A 21,096-nucleotide genomic window follows, 5' to 3' on the forward strand; every position below is an offset into this window, starting at 1 on the left:
AAGATTCACAAAATGGAAAATTGAATATGGGCACCTGAGTTACTCTTCCCTCCTATTCCAAAGCCCACGATACACGGCCTCTTGCAAATATAACTTATTTTCACCCTGAAAACATTGTGGTAAAACGGCAAATATTTTCTTGAATTAGAAATTTATGTTCATATATTATTCATGATAACAAAAAGGAGGGAGACTCTCCTTTTAAAAAACAATAGTTATTTTCTTAATTGCGAGATTAAATATGGAAGGTAAAAAACGCACATGAAAATAAGAGTATCTTTGGACATTAGAAAATTGAAAAGAAAAAGATGACAGGATTACTAGATTGACAGGCTACGATCACCTCTGAAAATTGTACTTAGTAGAAAAGATTAGTGAATATTTCTATAAGTCTGTTAATACCGCCAAGATTTTGAAAGCAGACCTTTAATCAGGACTTAGAATAAAGTCCTAATGTGACTAAAGAAATCAGTTTGATTAGGCAGCTGTGGCTCAAGACAAAGACCACCAAACAGGATGGGAAACTGGGTTCCAGGTGCTTCCGGCTCTTCCCCTCACTGACCTGGGGGCCCTGACAAGTTCCCATGCCTTTGGGGACCTCTGTTTGCTTCTCTGAGAAACCGAAGGTTAGGAAAGTCAAATTCTAAGGTCTTTGCACTTAGAAAATTCCTTGATTCTTTAACATCTAGAGGTTTCATCACTTAGGCAATCGAAAGTCATTGTTTCTACCTAACTCAGAGATCAGGACAAATAAAGGAGGGACGTTATGGCAGCACACTGCAAGAGTGGTGCTTTGCATCATTAACTCTGAGGGGAGTGATTATCTGAGGAAGAAAGAAGTGTCTGTGGCCCTGCCTGGGAGCCCTTAGGTCAGGCTTCCTTTCTTGAATTCCCTGCCTATTTACCACTATTATCCCTGGGCTGGCCTTCCTCCTCATTTCCTTGGAATGTGCCGTGCTCAATTAGTCCGTTGATTAAAGCTCCCAGTCACAAGTTTAAAGCTGCCTGGTATGTGCTTCCCTTGACCTGCCTTAATAACTCAGTAGGTTCATGTGGCTGCCAAGGTTACATTAAAATTCACCTACACAATACGTTTGTAACTGTAAGAACATTCTTCTAGGCGTGTTTTCATTTTATACTTATTAGTGATATTGCAAAATATTCTCGTAGGAAAAATAACATTATTTTATTTTGTGTTTGCTCTAGAAGTTATAACAAAGCCAAAGATCTCAGGACCATTTCAGAACTTCAGATGGAACATTTGGCCAACAGCATGTTTCCAAACACTTTCAAATCAGTTAATTGGGCTTCTTAAGTAAACAAAAGTGTAAACATAAGTTGCTTGCCCAGTTTAGTTTTCATGTCACTATTCAAGCGATCACTGAAAATTCTTGCAACATTTCATATGCCAAGATTTACCTTCTTAACCTAAGTTTTATGTTAGACATTGGTTTCCATACAGAATCATCGTATCCATACTTGGGAGTTCTTGTTCTTAGTTAATGAAAAAGTTGGTTATGAGGTTAAGTGCCTGTCTTTCATTATGAAATAGATCAATTTCGGGAAATAAGATTCTGGTACCAGTTCCAATAATGATCACCAACTCCCTGTCTTACAGTTCAACTCAATTCTGACAACCACCTACCTGAAGATAGTGTCAGATTCCACAGGTTAAGGACTCAGTCCCATAAAATTGTCCACACTTCAGATGCCAGTGGCAAGTCTAGGTTGTCTGTTATGAGTGCTTCTGACCAGTTGGCTATAAATCAAAGGTTCCCACCACCACCTTGAATTTGATTAATTTGCTAGAGTGGCTCACAGAACTCAAGAAACCAGTTTACTCGTTAGATGTATCAGTTTACTATAAAAGAGTATAACTCAGAGAACAGCCAGATGGAAGAGATGCATAGGGCAAGGTATGGGGAGATGGCACAGAGCTTCCATGCCATCTCTGAGCAAGCCATTCTCCCCAGATCCTCACTGTTCACCAACCTGGAAGCTGTCCAAACCCTATCTTTTGGGGTTTTTCTAGAGGCTTTATGACAGAGGCACGATTGATTAAATCATTGACCTTTGGTGACTGATTCAACCTATAGCCCCTCTGCTCTCCCTAGAGGTAGGGGGTGGGACTGAAAATTCACCTTCTCTAATCATGCCTTTGGTTCTCTTGGCAACCAGCCCCCATCCTTAAGTGCTTTCCAAACGTCACCTCATTAACATAACAAAAGACACCTTTTTCGCTCTTAGCACTTAGGAAATTCCAAGGGTTTTAGGAGTTCTGTGCCAGAAACAGGACAAAGACCAAATATACACTTCTTGTTATAAATCACAATATCACAGGAAACAAAACATATTTTACTTTATAATTTATAGTCTCTTTTTTTTTATTAAATTTTATTGGAGTATAGTTGCTTCACAGCGTTGTGTTAGCTTCTACTACACAGCAAAATGAATCAGCCATACATATATCCCCTCCCTTTTGGATTTCCCTCCCATTTAGGACACCACAGTGCATTAAGTAGAGTTCCCTGTGCTATACAGTATATTCCCCTCAGGTACCTATTTTATACATAGTATCAGTAGTGTATATGTGTCAATCCCAATCTCCCAATTTCCTCCAACCCTGCCCCTTTCCCCCTTGGTATCCATAACATTTGTTCTCTACATACATTCTCTTCTATAATGCTTTTATATTATAGAATCTATCTTGGCTAAATTTGGAAATGGAATTTCGAAGAATGGAGAATTTTTGAGAATTTGAAGTCTTTTAGCAATGTGGCCCTAATCTGGTTCTCCCTTTACTGAAAAATCTCTCTTGAATTGACTTGAGTTTTACAGGATATATGCAAGAAGGCTTGGGTCCCAAAGTGCTGGCTAGAGAAAAGATGGTTCTCACACACTGCCTTAAGGAATATTCTCTGCAAATGCTTGAATTAGCAATACCTAAAGTAAAACTTCTATAGAAATAAAGCGTGATTAAATAATACGGTGTTTTACATTTAAGAATAAAATATATTTAGTGTATAGAATATGATTGAAAAAGTTTTCTAACATGCCAACAACATTGTATTCCTTTATATGAGATATGAAAGCAATGTGCATCATTTCTCTATAGTTGATTTAATAAAAATATTGGGAATAGAAACAAATGACCATGAGCATTAATAGGATAGAATGTTAGGCAACTCACTTTTTAAGATCTTCAGCTGGAAGGAGCTTCATTTTGTTTTGCAGTGGCTGGACACTTACATTAAAATAATGGAAAATAATTAGAGTTAACAACAACAAGTAGCAGTATGTTGTTCTTTATAAATTGAAATTTAAATCTGTTCAATTTATGTAGCTTATACATGTGGATGCTAAACCAATCTATGTTATGCTGTGAGAAATGTGAAAGCAAGTCAACTTTTGAATATTGCTAAGTTATTTAAAAGACCCAAAAGGCATCTTTGCTAAACTTTGTCTAAACCACTGGTTATTTTTCCAGACATCAATGAATGTGAAATTGGAGCACACAACTGCGACAGACATGCTGTATGTACCAACACGGCAGGAAGCTTCAAATGTAGCTGCAGCCCCGGGTGGATTGGAGATGGCATTAAGTGCACTGGTGGGTTGGAAAATAACAAACTGCTTCTCATGAACTGCATGGATTATAAATATGAAAATATCAGCTCTGTAAAGAAAAATTTAATTTGTGTTTTACTGATTTTAAATGTCACATTTTCTGTTCATAATGATGTGTGACCTCTTTCCTTAAGATCTGGACGAATGCTCCAATGGAACCCACATGTGCAGCCAACATGCAGACTGCAAGAATACCATGGGCTCTTACCGCTGCCTCTGCAAGGAAGGATACACAGGCGATGGCTTCACTTGTACAGGTAGGCTCGTGTTGGAAGCAGCTGTGTAAACGGCAGTCAGAAAAGCAAGGTGCTCGACGTCTTTCAAACCATCAATTCTCTTCTGAAGGCTGGGTCAGTTATAGACAACTTGGAACAGAATATATTGGTTATTTGAAACGACATTCCTGTGGAATGGAAATTTGTAGCCGACGCAATTAGGGAGACCTCAGAAACTAAATATATATATTTACATAGATGTATATATAGTTATATAGCTGATATATGTGTCACTGTATGTAATGATGTCATGAGTTTAAAATAAGTCACACTTCCTTTCATAACCCTTAGCCTTTATATTTTTGTGCCTGTTTCTCACTGCTGACTTGTTTTCCATATTAAAACCAAGTGTGAACTTGCTGGAGGAACCTATGTGAGGAAAAGAAATTAGACATTCTGGATCAGATCAACAGCATATATTTTTCTTCCACTTGCCATTGTTGTTATCATTCCACATTAGTATAAGTAAGAATTTCATAACTGCTTTGAAAGGAATTCATTCACTTCCAGTTTTACAATATATTAATGACATTTTCTTCTCAGTGCTAATGAATAGTCATAGAATTAATGTGAACTATTACATACATTTAAATATGTATGATTAGAAACATGATTATAAAAAAATGATATATGCACTTATCATGACCATGTATATACAGACAGCACTTTTTAAGTCAGGGCATTGGTATTAAATAAGATATTGAGGTACATTTTTCATTGGCCGTTAGGTAGCATAGAAGCTCATAGGACCTGAAGCATCAGTTTATCCTGAGTACTCTGCTCACAAGAAGTCATTTAAACGTAAAAGGGGCTGAGGGCCAGTAAGTGATTTATCTGGATTTTGTTTTAGCTCACTAAAAGTTTTATCATACTTGAAATTGTTTTTGCTTAACCCAGTGAAGTTCTGTCATCATGAACTTCCCATTGCTTTTTAGAAAATATTCCAAGTTTCATGTACCAGGCATGTGTGGTTCATGTGTTTGATATTTAACACCTGTGCTTAGTAGCAAAACTCAGAAGAGATTAAGCAGGAATTTTTGGTCTCCTCTACAGTTGCTATTCTAGGTCTTTTGCTGCCCATCTGAGCAGAGCCTGAAGCTTGAGAATCAGGCACAACCATGACGTGTTATTTCCTGTCAATGGATGTGTCCTCACGTTGATGATCCTGCTTGCAAAAGTCTTAGTGTGAATGATCTGTGTGACTTACTACCCATTAGAGATAATTTAGCATTCAGGATTCTGTATCTGAACCCCATGTTGACTATATATTCAATATTAGTATTCAAAAGAGAAAATTGAGTTTAATGTGTCAAGTAGAAATTATGATGAAATACCGCTACCCTCAGGAAGCTGACAATTATGAAAGTTGTTGGACCTGAGGAATCAGAAAACTCCTAACTAAGGAAGAGTAACTTGTGTTTCTTTCTGGCTGTAGATCTTGATGAGTGCTCTGAGAATCTGAATCTGTGTGGCAATGGCCAGTGCCTAAACGCCCCGGGAGGATATCGCTGTGAATGTGACATGGGCTTTGTGCCCAGTGCTGACGGGAAAGCCTGTGAAGGTAAGTGATGGGCAAGCTGCCGGGGGGCCTTGCAGGGCCTGATGAGATCAGGTTATTTAAACATTCCTGATGCCTTTCATTTGTTTGGTTTTTACACCAAGTTGTGTTTTGGCTTCCCATCTAACCTGGTCAGTTCGGTTTGTGGAGAGATTGGGTCTCCAGCTGGACCATTGCTCTTTGTGTAGAGAAAATCTCAGCTGTTTGGCCATGAGCTGCACATCCAGCCTTGGCCAGATGATTTGCAAGAGTACACCCATCAGTCATAGGAGAATGGGGATAACCAAGTCAATGCAACATATTCATCCCCATTGCTGGTGGAAAGAGCTCAAAGCGCTGGTGCCCTGATAGTGAAGAATTCTTTTCAAATATGGAAACACAGTTTTTAATTTCTGCTATGGTTTTGTTTGTAGAAATAAAGGCTTTCAAATAACAGCAGAGTGGATAGTCTTGTCTGTAGGTAGAACAATGTCCTGGCTGTGTCTCACATGGTCTCCAAATATCTAATACATATGAACATGGAACAGTCTTTCGCAAATCCACTTAGTAAGGAACCCCTAGGGATGATACCATATGTCAAGATGTCTCTCAGCGTAAGCCTCCATCTTCCTGAGACGTGTTGGTCAGACAGGAAGAGTCCTGAGAGCCTGTTGGCTGAGGATGGATCCCACTAAGAAACACAAGATTCTTCTCTTTACCCACACTTGTCAAATTTAAGCACATTATCCCTCATTGAGAAGAATTAGTGACCACAGTGAACTGAAAAAATTTCAGTAGAAATAAACACATGGTAACGATTGACAGTAGAGGTTTAGACAAGACCCTGATTAATGTCTTAACTAATCGTTGTTGCTTGTTACTAGGACATTAACTCAAAGTCAGTCTTGAGCTGTGACATGTATACTAATTCCCTCATATAGTTCTATGTAAATACTTTTCTTTGTTATGGAACCATTGGATGTTCTTTATACAGTTTATATGAAATAGGCAGAGTTTGATATAAAATTCCTCTGAGGCAAGAAACTAATTATGCTCTTGATCATGTGCCTAATGCCTTGTTTACTTCTGTTACTGTGAACATCCAAGGAAAACAGGTACTGTGCCACCTCTGGGAGCAGAAATAGGCACAGTGAAAGTTTTGCTTCCCCTAATGCTATAAGGGAATGTTTTGTTTGTTTGTTTGTTCTTAATATAAATCATCACTGGCAGAGTGTTCATGGCTATTAAAAGCCAGTCTCAAGGCTGCAGACGTGCCTGCCTGCCAATTACACAAGCAGCGTGTTAATGTGAGGCAGGGACAGAGGCCTGGAAAAAGCCTCCGCAGTTTTTAGATCTCCATCAACAACTGCAAACACACACCATGGTGCTAGGAACACAGAGGACTGTAAAAGCTGATGATAAAAGTTACCACAAAGCCTTTGTGGTTCTTAAAATGTTAACTCACAACAAAAACAGTGAATGTAGAGATAAGAACAACCAAAGAATTTAGTCTGAGTTGGCCTGTTTGGCTCTGACCGAGGGGGAGCTACGTAAAACACCATAATGAGGTACGTATACAGAAAATGCCTAGCCCACTGCTTGGCATGTAATAGGGGCTGAGAAAAGGGAAGTTCTCACCTAGGAGACTTCCTTACAGATGACAGATATCTGAAAGTCTACAGGAGAAGGACCTAGGTCGATGTCAGAGAGTCTTCATTTTCTCAATAGTAACATCATTTGCCTAATTACATTAGGCAGTTTCTTTAGCAAAAAAAATAATTTAATTTCTCCCCCCTTTCCTCCTTTCCCAAGATATTGACGAGTGCTCTCTTCCAAACATTTGTGTTTTTGGAACCTGCCACAACCTCCCTGGCCTGTTCCGCTGTGAGTGTGAGATTGGCTACGAACTGGACAGAAGCGGGGGGAACTGCACAGGTAAGGCATCCATTTGCATGGAAATCTGCTCCCAGGCGTCCCAGGGGACCCAGCTGTTGGGGCCTTGCAGGATGGCACAGGGATATTCGCAGAGTCACAAAAGAAAAGCAGGGATGAAGAAGCATTAGGAATCACAGAATAAATTCCTTCAGACCTGGAACTGATTAGATGTGAGCATGCAGAGGAAAAAGTTGAAGAGAGCTGAAGGTGCAGAGTTAGTAGCCTAGAATCAAGCTCATGGTTACAGAGGCATGTTCCGGGCTTGCCGTTCCTTTTCTCCTTGGGCACATTTTTGGAGAGTTTCCTTTTGAAGGCTGTGCCCTGGGATCATGGGTTTTGCCTTGAACTTCTCTGCTGAGACACCCACTCCTTCCAAGCCCTGGCCTGTTGGTGGTCACCAGAGAACGCGGTACCTAGAAGTCAACCGCCCATTTCTAGTGTGTCGATCATTTTCTTGTAGGGCAAAGAACTCTTCAGGAACATTAAAAAAAAAAAATTAGAAAAGCCGTAGCGGGCACTCTGTAGATCCTCATTGGTTGATCTCGGCACTGAGTTAAGACTTTGAGAGCCATTTTCAGTTCTCCACCCTAGCGTCCCCTTCGATTCAAGGATACTAAGGAAGTAAGTTCCATTCTGTACGGGTTCAGGATTTCAAGAAAACCCTCATTTTTCCAGCTGCCTAAACAAGCCGTGACTCAGTGGTTCTCCAGTTATGACCACCTCCCTGAAATTGCTCAGGACTAAGGTATTCTTGCCCAAGCACACCTACTTCTCTTGGTTTTTCAAAAAAACTATTATGACACCAAGCCGGCCTCTAGCACACAGCAGGAAGTCACCTCTCCACTGCCATGCCTCCTCCTCAGTTCTCCAAATCACCACCAGCATCATTCTACCTACCCTGATTCCTGTTAGTCTATCCTGTCCCTCTAAGGTCACATGCGATTTGAGCAAAAGAATTTTCCACAGTGGAACCTCCAAGGGGGTTACCAGGTCCGAACAGGAGGACCGGAGCAGAAAGTATCATCCTCATTTCCCAGTCTCTTCTCTCTGAATCAGCGTGTCTGTTCTTGAATACTTTACAAGTATTCAAAATAGACAAAAGGATTGCACAGGGGTGGAATTCGCCAAAACCCATGTCTTAAATATCTGGAATTCTGTACATGTTTTTGGAACAGAAACTGAAAGGGAAATATTCAACCCAGCATCAGTGATGGGAGAGAGACTCTTAGCAGGCCTGCAGAAACACGCTAAGCCCTGTGTGTGTGTTTGTGCTTGCGCTCAGCTGCACCGAGGCAAGCACGCCCAGCGGGGGAGGCAGCAGAAGTCGCCTGCAACTGACGGTTCCCGGGGACATCTTGCTCTCATTTGATAAAATAACAAGCTGCACATATTAAATATATTTTCTTAAAACCTGTGTCTGAAGTTTTGGTTGACCGAGGTCACAGTAGTGTTTTGCTTTCAGTTACCTTCACTGAAATATTTTTCCTAGTTCCAAAGTTATATTTTCTCCTGATGACAAATTTGAATGCTAAATGTGTTCCAGGGGAAAAAGACCAAAGACTATGACATATTTCCTTCCTGAGGGGTTTTATTTCAGAAGTGGAAGACTATATTTCTAGGGGTAATTACAACTGGAAACTCTTAAAAATTCTAGTTGCGAGCCCTAGATTTGGTGCTACCGTTTTATGGTGATGCTTTCCCTGCGTTGGCTCGGGTGATAACTCTGCCCCTTGCTGTTTGGTTTTAGACGTTAATGAATGTCTGGATCCAACCACGTGTATCAGTGGGAACTGTGTCAACACCCCAGGCAGCTATACCTGTGATTGTCCACCCGATTTTGAGCTGAATCCAACTCGAGTTGGCTGTGTTGGTAAGAGCTTAAAAACTTTTCAGAGAAACATACTGTTTGCTATTTTTAAAGCAACATTGAACGTTGCGTTCTCAAATTTTAAAAAAGTAATCGTATAAGAATTTAAACATTTCCTAAATATGGTTTATACTTTCAGGTCCTTTTCTCTAGGTAAATTCCCAGTAGATGTGTTTGGGCACTTTTTAGTTTCTTAGTAAATTACGGTTATTAAACAGTTTTTTGGAAGTGGGTTTGAATTTTCAACCCTTACGTAGAAAGAATTTGCCTGACGCTTTTTTGTTTGTATATGGTAAATAGATACCCGCTCTGGAAATTGCTATTTGGATGTTCGACCTCGAGGAGACAATGGAGATACAGCCTGTAGCAATGAAATTGGAGTTGGTGTTTCCAAGGCTTCCTGCTGCTGTTCTCTGGGTAAAGCCTGGGGTACTCCTTGTGAGCTGTGCCCTGCTGTGAACACATGTAAGTGGACATCCTCCTATTTATTATTATTATTCCAGCTCAGTCCAGTTCTCCTTTCTAGCTCCAGAGAATAGAAGCCACAGAGGGAGGGAGCTGCCACTGGTCTCTACTCTTTAATCAGGGAGGGGAGATCAGTCCTTCCAGCCCTGTTGAAGAATCCCACTCCCAATTTGGAAGTCAGAACATGTCCCCAGTTGGCTTGCACTAAAAGGTCAAGTAGGGCAGGCAACATCTCATTTCTGTCTGAGTGAACAGAAGATAGCAGTATTTTAAAGAAGATTTTCCAGGCTAGGTTACTTATATTAGGACACATTGATCTCTCCTCTTGTCATCTGTTGGCTAGTCTTAGAAGCTCTAGGACAGATGGGAGTTTCCCTGGGTGAAAAAGAAGCAATTAACTAAGCAAATATGAAATGGAAAATCATTCCATTCTTATGGTATGACTTGAAAGAAAGCTTTAGAGTGTGACTTTAAGGACATAATGTCTTCTAAAAACATAAAAGGCTTTCCTTTTTCTAAGTGGATGCTGTATTACGATTTAGAGTCAGATGTAGCTTCTGGGGCAAAGGTCACTGGCTGCTGCTTACAGGGTATATTGGGATAGGTATTGATTCTTTCCTTGCTGAAGGGTCACTTATTTACTTTTTCTGAAATTATTTGTTGAGTACCTAGAGGACGTACTTTGTGTGTGCAGAGGTGATAATTTATGGATAATTGGATGGCTAATTCTAGTCTAATGGGTAGTTCCTGCCTTCCAGGAGTGTACGGTCTAGCAAAATATGACCTAAACATAAGAGCTGTAATTCAACGTAGACCTCAGTAAGGGAAGAAAGAAGAGCAGACTCAGTGCCGTGAGTGGGAGAAAGAGCACACCTGGTTCCAGTTAGGACTGCTGTGTCACTCGCCACCCATGTAACTTTGGAGTCAGCAAGCCTGTTTCCTCATTCATAATATGCCTCATAGGATTAAATGAAATCACTCATGTAAAACACTCAGCACAAGGATGGATGCTTGGCAGGCACCTCCTTCTCTCCTTTATTCAGAAAGGGAAGTCAGTTGTGATTGGCAGTGTGTGGTGATAACTTGGTGCATTTTTTAATTGGGGCGTGAAGGAAGGGTGTGTGACATGAAAGAGGGGACTTAAAAAGAGTGGATGATTGCAGGAAGGGGAGAGAAAAATAAAAGAGGAGGGAGGATAGTTTATTTCACTGATGTTGAAAGAATCAAAGCAAGATGGTTAGGTGGGGTGCAGGGGGAGTCAGTTCTATTGAGTAACAATGATTAGCCAAGCAATAGAGGTCCACCCCACCTCAAACTGGATCAGAGCTAGAACTGGAATACATACACATATACACTTATGCATATATACATATAATTTCAGAAACCGAAGAGGGGGATTATCAGATTTGGAAAGACCATGATCATTATGAAAGAACTGATTCTTACAGATGCTTGCCAGGATGACACAGCAGATTCAGGTCATTCGTATCCATGTGTTCCTGTATGGATCACACTGCCGGTGCATGGCACTGAAAGAAATGTTTTCGAGTGAAATACTTGGATGACAGCATTCATGGAGGGAATCAAAGGACACTGTAAAAAGTTGGTTTTGGAAACCAGGGGAATTAGTGTTGCCATCAGTAGAAACTGAGGGGCAAGAAAACTCTCTAGTCATTAAGGAGAGAAGTGGGATGGGAACCAAGAAAGAACAGCTTTTCCTAAGGCTCTGTTTGGAAAGGGTTTTGGAGACAAGCTGATTAACAATATTAAGGGAGGAAGTTGTGATTCCCAGGAAATAAGACTGAACAAAACATAAAAATGGAGGAGATGGTTGCAAAATAAAAAGGGAAAGAAAAATCTTTAAAAAGAAATAATGATGGAGATAGAGAATAAAACAGTTCATAAGAACATAAGAGATAGAGAATAAAACAGTTCATAAGAACATAAGAGATAGAGAATAAAACAGTTCATAAGAACATAAGAGATAGAGAATAAAACAGTTCATAAGAACATAAGAGATAGAGAATAAAACAGTTCATAAGAACATAAGACCAGAGAGTGGGCGGAAGGTTCAGAGACTGAGGACAGTAGCCTTACATTTGGCACACATAGAAAAAGCCATTTGAAAGGAGAAGTATATACAAAGATGTTAACCTGCTTCAGCTGAGTGGGGTAACTGCCCAAGATGCCTGAAAATGAATATTTTAAGACGGATGTGTCCGTTTTTCTCTTGAGGATACTATTTCTAGAAATTTTAGATTCAGAAGAACTCAGTCTGATCTTTTTGTTGTTGTTTCCATAGCTGAGTACAAAATTCTTTGTCCTGGAGGAGAAGGTTTTCGACCCAACCCTATCACAGTTATATTGGAAGGTAATTCTGTTTCGCTTATCTGAAAGTGCGCACCTCTGGAACTTCCTCGGTTTTCTTTACAATGCTGTCGTTGTCATTTTGATAGATATCGACGAGTGCCAGGAGCTCCCAGGGCTGTGCCAAGGCGGGAAATGTATCAACACCTTTGGCAGTTTCCAGTGCCGCTGTCCGACGGGCTACTACCTGAATGAAGACACCCGAGTGTGTGATGGTAAGTGGCCCTTTTAGGATGACAGGTTCTTTCGGACATTAAGAACTGACCTCAAAACACGGCATGCAGTTAGTCGCCAGGGAAACTGAGACTCTAGCAATGCAGCACAGTAGTCGAAGTGCGAACGTGGCCAGGAAACGATGCCACACGTGGCAGCTCGCGCTCATGTTAGTGACAGAACATCATGTCCAATGCACCCTAAATCGCCCTCTTTTTTTTTTTTTTTTTTTTTTTTTTGAGAGAAATGGTGTTTTGTTATCTTGAGCCATAGTCCTGTTTATGCCTGCAGAGTTTTCCATGCTTTTCAGAAAAGCCATTTTTATTGGAGTAGCACAGGTCTCATTTCAGTGGCTTCTATATTCTGGACAGCTCTGGGCTCTTTTTCTTGTCCTTTACCACTTATCATTTGTACTAAGCATTTAAATGAGCTTCTCTTTGGAGGCAGCCCCTTTGGTTTTATGATGCAAGTGATGACTCCTGTTCATCCTGTGTTACTGGGAAGGTGGAGACTATCGACCACTGTTAGCTTTCAGAGCACGTGGACCGTTGACCAGCGTGGGGAAATGGTTTTCATCTATATACAGGGGTCACACAACGGATTTGGGAGGAGAAGACCTCCCTGTGTCCTGGAGGGGAAATATTCCTCTGCTCCTCCAAAAGGCTTATTAGGTGATCTCGGCAGTGACAACCTTGTTGAGTATTAGTCAGTACACATGACACATCTTAAGACCCATGGAGTTAACAAAAATTAGAATCAGCCCCTGTGTTTGAAAATGGGGGAGGAGGCGTGACATACCTACTTCTGTGCTGTCTTACCAGTGCAGATTCATGAAGCCAGTTTTTGATGGCTTCAGGATATATCATATCCTTCCTGAGATTTTGTGAACATATGAAGTACCTAGCTATCTTCCTGAAAGATACTTGAGAATTATAATTTCTCCACATTACCATCACTGCACGTGTTTGAGGATGTTTTGGACTCGTTTATTAAGAACTCATGTCAGAAGGTAAAATTTCCTTTTCTAAAACTCCTCTCCTGAAAATGCACACATTAGCACAGACTAAGGACACTGATGAATGAAACATCCATGTTCCTTATCCAGGTTGCGAAGTGCCCTGTGGATTTTCTCCAAGACCATCAACATTTATATTGACCCTGAGTACCAGACCATTCCAAAGAGTGAAATTTCCATATTCACATACCACTTTCTCTTTGGATTATAGATGTGAATGAATGTGAAACTCCCGGAATCTGTGGTCCAGGGACATGTTATAACACCGTGGGCAACTACACCTGTATTTGCCCTCCAGACTACATGCAAGTGAATGGGGGGAATAATTGCATGGGTAAGTCCTAGCTTTTCATTATCGTGCATGTTTGGTCCTCATCTGCAGAGAGAAAAAGAGCTTCCGAGCCAGCAGTTAGTCCTCAGCATTACGTTACTCGTAAGAGCGAGTACTGCCACCCTTTCACTGAGAGAGCCTCCTCTCCTGTAAAGCGTAAGCTGGGCCTTTTCTCACCACCTCGTGTGGGTGGTTGGGAGTTTTCTTTAAAATGTAATGTTGGAAAATCCCAAACAAAGGTTTAATAGTACTTCTTTTGTTTGACTTTGGGTGTATCTTTATACAACTATATTTACAGCACTGACCTACAGTATTAAAACATCATGAGTCGGAAATGAGAAAATCACTGCCAAATAGCAGTGGAGAATTGTTACTAGGAGACTGGGTGGAGAGTCACGTAAAGTTTATTAACACCGCAGCTACATAATGACTAAGTTCTGTGGCACAAAACAACAGGGAATATATTTCTCAAAGTCCTTTTTCTTGTAGCAGCATAGGACGACGGAGAGCTGTGTGAGAACAGGCTTTTCCTGCCCTGATTGAAGTCAAGTTACAGTACACTTCAAAAGAGATTCACTCCTTAAGTATCCCCTTAGAATCCCCCTGTCGTGATTTCCCCATGCCATCACCAGTCCCTTAACTTCCTCCTTTCTTCTAGATATGAGGAGAAGCTTGTGCTACAGGAACTATTACGCTGACAACCAGACCTGCGACGGAGAACTGTTGTTCAATATGACCAAGAAGATGTGCTGTTGTTCCTACAACATTGGCCGGGCCTGGAATAAGCCCTGTGAACAGTGTCCCATCCCAAGCACAGGTGAGTTTTAGTTTCACCGTTACCAGAAAGATAGCTCGGTACATTACCCACAAATTGTTGGGGAAATGAATCTCAGCAAGGGAAGAAAAGGGTGCATCGTTGATCTTCATAAGAAAAGATTAGCTCACAAGGGCAAATAGTTAAATTCACAGTTGATCTTAGTACTTGCAGGTGAAAACTGAGTCACAGAATATGCTTTCTAATTTATACCCAGGTTCATTCACCAGACGCATAGACTCAGTATATCACAAAAATATAAACGTTGTTACCATTGTTATGGAGTCTGCCATATAACTAAAAGTCTGGAAACATTGGGCAAAGCAGTATGACAAATAAGTAAACCATAGTCCTATCAATTTTACTTATTTATAACTAATCTTGTTCCAGAAAGAATTCAAGGTGGCCCACAAAGATGCAAATGTAAAATAAGAAGGCCTAATGCAAATGGAAAGCAAGGGTAAGAAACTCAGAGCAAGGAACATGGGTAATACACAAGATCCAAGCTGGGAATTCCTACACACTTGCCAGCAACGAGCAATAACTTGGGCTGTAAACCTTCTAGCAGCTCATATAGAGAGAGAGATGTGATCGAATCTAAGAGTCTCAATGACCACAAAGTAAAATCAACACTAAAGAAAAGCAGAAAAGATCAACTCCTTGATATTGAGATCTTAGAGAAATTTCTTCTTATATCCTCATACAGAAAAATCCAAATAATGTTACCTGTTTGGAAAAAAAAAGTCTAACTTACATCTTAGCAGTAAATGAAGCAAAAACTTTGGTGCAGTGTTCTTATACGGTAGATGATATATGTCCTATATATCGTGATGACATCATTTACTAATGATGATCTAGATTATCTTCATGATTTAGATTGAATGAACTACCATGCAGAGTATTGATCTGAGAATTGTGTGGGACCTACTCCATTCCCCACAGTGATATGTAAAATCCTAAACCTATTGTCTGATGCTACCTGACAGTGCATAAAACAGAAGATTCTTTTTTAGTAAAATATACCATTTCATCCATTGTTTACTCTGGAAATAGTGTAATAACCATTGCTTAGAATTACGAGTTGTCTCCACTATGCAAGATGTTGTTAGACCAGGGGTTGGCAAACAAGAGCCCATATAGGCCAAATCCAGCCCTCCTCCTATTTTTGTATGGCCCACAAGCTAAAAATAATTTTGACATTTTTAAATGGTTGGAAAAAAAGTCAAAGGAATGATATATCATGACCTGAAAATTTTATGAACTTCAAATTTTAGTAAATAAAATTTTACTAGAATTCAGCCCCACTAATTTATTTACATATTATCTATGGTTGCTTTGGTGAAATAGTTGAGTAGTTTTAACAGAGACTGCACAGCTTGCAAAACCTAAAATATTTACTTTTTAGCCCTCTAAGAAAAAATTTGCTGACCCCTGATCTTGACCAGTGGCCTTCAAATCTTTTGATCGTACATACCTATCGTTAAAAAACCTGGAGGTTACACGCACTTGCTGTGTGTATTTACAAGTAAATGTGTATATGTCTCTATATATTTGTTTTCAATTATATTGAGAAATGCATTGATTATTTTCACAAACTGTTCTATTATAAAATATACACAAAATTAATTTTAAAATTGGATTTTACAAAGATAGACATCCTAGTATTTTCTTTTTTATTACCTTGATGGATCATTGTACATTCCCCTGCAGACCACTTTGGAGATCTCTGATAAAGACTATCATTTACTTTCAGAAATATCTGTCTGAGTTTTAAGAGTCTGCATACTCTTAATATAACATGCAAGGTTTCGTCTTCATGTTGAATATTGGCCAAATCCAGGCACGGCTGTTCATTAGCTATGCAGTCTGCACACAGTTTAGGAGTCCCTGAAATTTGTCCGGATGGTCAGTGGAGCTGGCGTGACACTTGTTGGAAGTGGACCCTAACTCCTTTTTTTATAAGGAAATAAAAGCACTACGAAAAGAACATGTTACATTTTGATTAAAATACTTTTGGAAACCTTTTAGTAATTTTCAGTAGGTTTGACCCATAAGGCAATGGCCTTCTTGAGCTTAAATTGATACCATGCTATACTGGTTACACTCATGATCTGCGATTACAGAATCGCAGAGTTAAACGGGACCACAGACGACATTTAGTGCATCCTTTATTATCAACTTTGATGAATTCAGGTGAAGGAGAGAAAGATAAAGGGTCGGGGGGGAGGGAGTGAGAGAGAACAAGAGAGCTGCATCAAAAGAAATCCAGCTCCAAAACTTGAAGTAATGAGGTAAGTTGGTTGTTTGACGTGAATTAGTCATTAATAGACCTCCTATCAAGAACTTAGCTAGATTTGCCATAGTCTCCCCCAGTCTGTCGAGGAAATGGCTTTTGTATACATTCATTAAATCCTAGATCCCTTAATGCAGAGTGGAAAGAGGCACTCATGCCAGTCCCTGGGTTCAGAGCTGAACAACATCCTTATATAGAAACCCAGATTCCTACAGGCAGGATCATACAAATGAGTGGCATATGATATAGAGACCTCTGCTTCTGCCTCATTATTACATCAACATGAGGTCACTTTTCCTTCAGTGCTTGTCTTAAGGAGAAGTTTACACCATCTGTAGGAATTTTCAGGTTAATTTTTTATTTTAAATTTTTCAAAATACAGGTAAATACCTTTCAAGAATGTATACAAAGTAATTTTGTTCAGCCTAATTATTGCTCTCTGCTGACCCCTATTCCCACCCCGCTCACCCCACCTTCGTTCAATCACTGCAGATGAATTTGCTACACTCTGTGGAAGTCAAAGGCCAGGCTTCGTCATCGACATTTACACTGGTTTACCTGTTGGTGAGTTATGATGCCTTTGTTGGAACTTTTTGTCTCTGCCTTTGTGTTAAGAAAAGGAAGTACACACTGTTATTTTCTCAGTTTGCTTTTTCTTTCTTAGAAGGAACAAATTAAACAGTGCCATTTAGCTTTATTGAGACTCTGATTCTTAGTTTGAAACAAACAGTACAGACACCCTGTGTAGCTCCACCTAATTGGCAGCAGCATTTGTCGGTCATGATTAAGGGGACTGGAAAGCTTTTCACAGAATTACAATCAAGCTTAGTTAAACCAACCCTAGGCATCAACAAAGAGAGATTCTGGGAGTAGGGCCAGTTGACGTTTGATTTGACTATAATTCCCAATCCTTCCATCTGACTGAGACCTGAGTTTAATATGACTGTTCATACCAATACTTATGTGTAGGTGGATCAATTTTATCTCACATAGAATCTCCTCAGGTCATCTGCTTTGGGATTTTTAGATGTGAAGTTAAAAAAAAAAAAAAAAAATCTTTCCAATCTGAGGCCCTGTCTGGTAACTGGAGCAGAGACCCCTGCAGTGCTAGTGAAGCTTACGCAAGATTCAGAAGTATTGCACGGCGTTCAGCCAATGGAAGTGATGCCCTTGTGGTTTAAAACCAAATAACATAAAAGGAGATGGAAAGCTATTGCATTCTCAGAGTCTTTCCCCAGTGTGATTTCTATGGATCCTTAGATGCCCCTCTTAATTCTGAGCAGTTGTGTCTAGTAGCAAACATCACCACTTTGTCTGTTCCACCTTATTCCTAATAAGTAAAGTGAAATCCACATCAGCCTTTCCAATGACCTTGTTTAAGAAAACAAGGGTCTGGTCCAGCAATCAGCCTGGCTCTCTTAGTGCCAAATACATATGGCTCCGTAGTCAACGTCCAAAGAAACTTCATGATTTGGAAAGAAAACCTGTTAAATGGCATTGGCCTGAAACGCCCGGCTCTAGCTGCTTTGTTTTTCCCCTTCCCAAAACAGATCTTTTCATCTCCTTAGAATCTCTGATCTGAGGATAAGTGGTCTTTAATAGTAGAATCCATCGTTCTCTGTGGATGGACCAGGCGTGTACCCCAGCAAGGCCTACCTTCTAATGTTGGTAGCAGGCAGAGACTCAAAACAGCATTAACATCATCCACTAATAAAACTGGAAAGGCTTCAGACATCATCTAGTCCACATCAGCTAGGCCTTGCCTTACAGTTGAGGGGACAGAGGCCTAGACAGGGGAGGGGACTCAGCTGAGGTCACCTGGCTAATTAGTAACAGAGCTGAGACCAGAATCCAGTCCCGACTCACAGCTTGCTTTGCCTCTAGCTCTTGAAAACTGGAAATGTGATAGTTAGCAGTATACTTATTGTTAGCAAATTCCAGCATGACAAAATATTTAGATGACTGAGAAACTTTGTTTTATTTAAGCTTTATACTCTTCTTCTGAAAGGTCTGAAGATTGTTGGCATATAGAACCCATTCGTGTGGGGTTAAAACTATAGCAAGTTTATTAATCTTGTCTTTAAACATAAACTTTTCCAAGTTGAAGTTCCAATGGAATCCAGACAGGAAAAGAAAATATAATTTTTAATATATGCTTTTGCTCTTTTATGCCTAACAATGGCTAGAAATTTGACCCAGCCTGTTATTGTTAAACTTGAAAATACATCTCTTATATTTAAAACAAGTGAATGTGAACATAACATTTCATGTTTTAACCCGTACGTGGTTCAAGGATGTCTGAATTTTTTTTCTTTTTGCTGCTACTGCATAGTTGTGATATATCTTTGCCTACCTTTTTAAGAACATGAATGACAAATGTGTGAAAAATATAAAACATAATGACTTGTTGTATTCAAAATGGAAATATACCCCTTGATATTCTAAGCTGGTTTTTTTCCATTAAAGAGATCAATTTGTCTTCACACAAAATCAGGCCCTTTAGAAAAAGGTCCAACATAAATCCATGTCCTGTCGAATTTCTCCTTTAAAACAGATTGGCTTTAGGGTGTGATTCTTCTGAAAGCTCTTGTGAGTTCCACTTAAGTCTATAGCCATCTTCTTACAACTTATGCAAACAAAGTATCTTGCAGAGGCTCCGGACTATGATATGTAAAGGCAAGTATCTCGACAACAATAACAGAAACCTAATGGATTGGAAAGACCAAAACTTTACATTCCCTCCCTGCTTCTGAAGTGTTTTGTGAAACTCTGCCAGAGGGCTGGTAGAGGGGCCCTCTGGGATAACAAGCACTTCGCTAATGGTTTTGAGAAGACTGTTTGACTGTGGAAAAGCCTACGGGAGACAGGACAGCCTGTTGGCGGATTCCTGGTATCGAATCCCAACTCTGCCTCCTGTTGGCTGTACGGTCTTTGGCAAGTTCCACGCTCTGACTTCCTTAGTTCCATCGTCTGCATCATGGTGACGGTCAGAGCACCCAGAGGCCATCTCATAGGGTGGCCCTGATGATTTGGTAACTGAATTCAGGTTAAATGCTTGAGAAATATACCAGGCACATAGCAAGGGAGACACTACTGTCGCTGTTACCGTTATTATCCTAGAGGACGCTGAATGGTCAGGAGTTCAGAGCGGGTCAAACAGCAAGTGGACCCACCAGGCTGGTGAGGAGACCAGACTTGCCCACATGGCTCCCTCTCCAGCTGGCCAGCCGGCTTTAGCAGCCTGGGTCCTGGCTCTGCTCTCACTCCTACTTTGGTCCTGTTTTAATGCTCACCAACCCCACGTCCAGGTACTGGTTCTTAATTGAATACATTTTAATTGGCACTTAACATTTGTCGGACCGTGTACCAGGGGCCGGTAACACCGTAGCGTAGAAGCCAGCCCCGGTGCCTGGGCTTGGGAAGCCACAGTCTACTGTGACAGTCCTTCCTTGGTGCCTGCTCTCTCTCCATGGTCAGCTCAGGCCCAGCTTACATCCCCAGACCTGACTTACCTCCATTCAAAAGCCACGTGAAGGAGAAAGGGGGTGTTGAAGTGGAATTTGGAAGATCAGAGCTGGCCGTGACCATGGGCTCCTCCTCTGTTCCTCACCAGCTCTCCTCTCCCGTTCTAGACGAACACCACCACACACTTGGGGTAGAGAGACCACATTCTCTTGGCAGTCACTTTTATTCCGCTCATCTGGTGCACAGGGCCCGGTGGGTACAAAGACGGCTCCTACCTGGACAAAGCCGATGTTATAAAACAAAACCAGAAAAACAGTCAGTCAGACACATGAGCGTCTGACAAGCAGTCTAGTTATCTCAGTTTGCTCTTCACTGACGTCCCCGCTTCCATCACCACCCCAGCACACATGCACACACGCAAGCACATACACACACATACACACGCACTTTCTCTTCTTTGGCTTTAGACCTTACATAGAATGAATTAGAAGCAGCTGACTCTCCATTCCAGTTTACCCTGCAGAGGGACCACATGCCGTTCCGTCACTCATACGTACCTGCTCTGTTTCTAGATATCGATGAATGTCGGGAGATCCCAGGGGTCTGTGAAAATGGCGTGTGTATCAACATGGTTGGCAGCTTCCGATGTGAATGTCCAGTGGGCTTCTTCTATAATGACAAGTTGCTGGTTTGTGAAGGTAAGAGAGGCTGTCGCTATGTCACATCCAGAAATGAGCCAACCGATGAGCTGCATACCCACACACACACACATGTGGCCAAGTTCACAACGTTGGAATTTCAGAAATCCATCTAACTCCAGCAGTACTGAAGGGCAACATGTGGATCGACAGACATTTCATGTAAAAATTCCCTAACACGCAGCGGGAAAAGC

The 21,096-nt window shown here is 40.7% G+C and overlaps 1 protein-coding gene across 1 annotated transcript in view; it reads left to right on the forward strand.

Annotated features, from left to right (window-relative positions):
* The window catches only part of FBN1 (fibrillin 1), a 253,200-nt gene that overhangs the window by 174,283 nt on the left and 57,821 nt on the right, over positions 1-21,096 (forward strand). Inside the window, exons 33-44 of the mRNA XM_022587160.3 lie at positions 3,488-3,610; positions 3,762-3,884; positions 5,338-5,463; positions 7,252-7,374; positions 9,122-9,244; positions 9,542-9,706; positions 12,009-12,077; positions 12,163-12,288; positions 13,513-13,635; positions 14,291-14,449; positions 17,232-17,303; positions 20,777-20,902. Coding sequence (XP_022442868.1) covers positions 3,488-3,610; positions 3,762-3,884; positions 5,338-5,463; positions 7,252-7,374; positions 9,122-9,244; positions 9,542-9,706; positions 12,009-12,077; positions 12,163-12,288; positions 13,513-13,635; positions 14,291-14,449; positions 17,232-17,303; positions 20,777-20,902 — 1,458 coding nt within the window. The remainder of the gene's footprint in view (positions 1-3,487; positions 3,611-3,761; positions 3,885-5,337; positions 5,464-7,251; positions 7,375-9,121; positions 9,245-9,541; positions 9,707-12,008; positions 12,078-12,162; positions 12,289-13,512; positions 13,636-14,290; positions 14,450-17,231; positions 17,304-20,776; positions 20,903-21,096) is intronic.

The sequence above is a fragment of the Delphinapterus leucas genome, chromosome 2 (genome assembly GCF_059928025.1).
Source record: "Delphinapterus leucas isolate spDelLeu-1000000601 "Yukka" chromosome 2, BTC_Dleu_Yukka2, whole genome shotgun sequence".
NCBI lineage: Eukaryota > Metazoa > Chordata > Mammalia > Artiodactyla > Monodontidae > Delphinapterus > Delphinapterus leucas.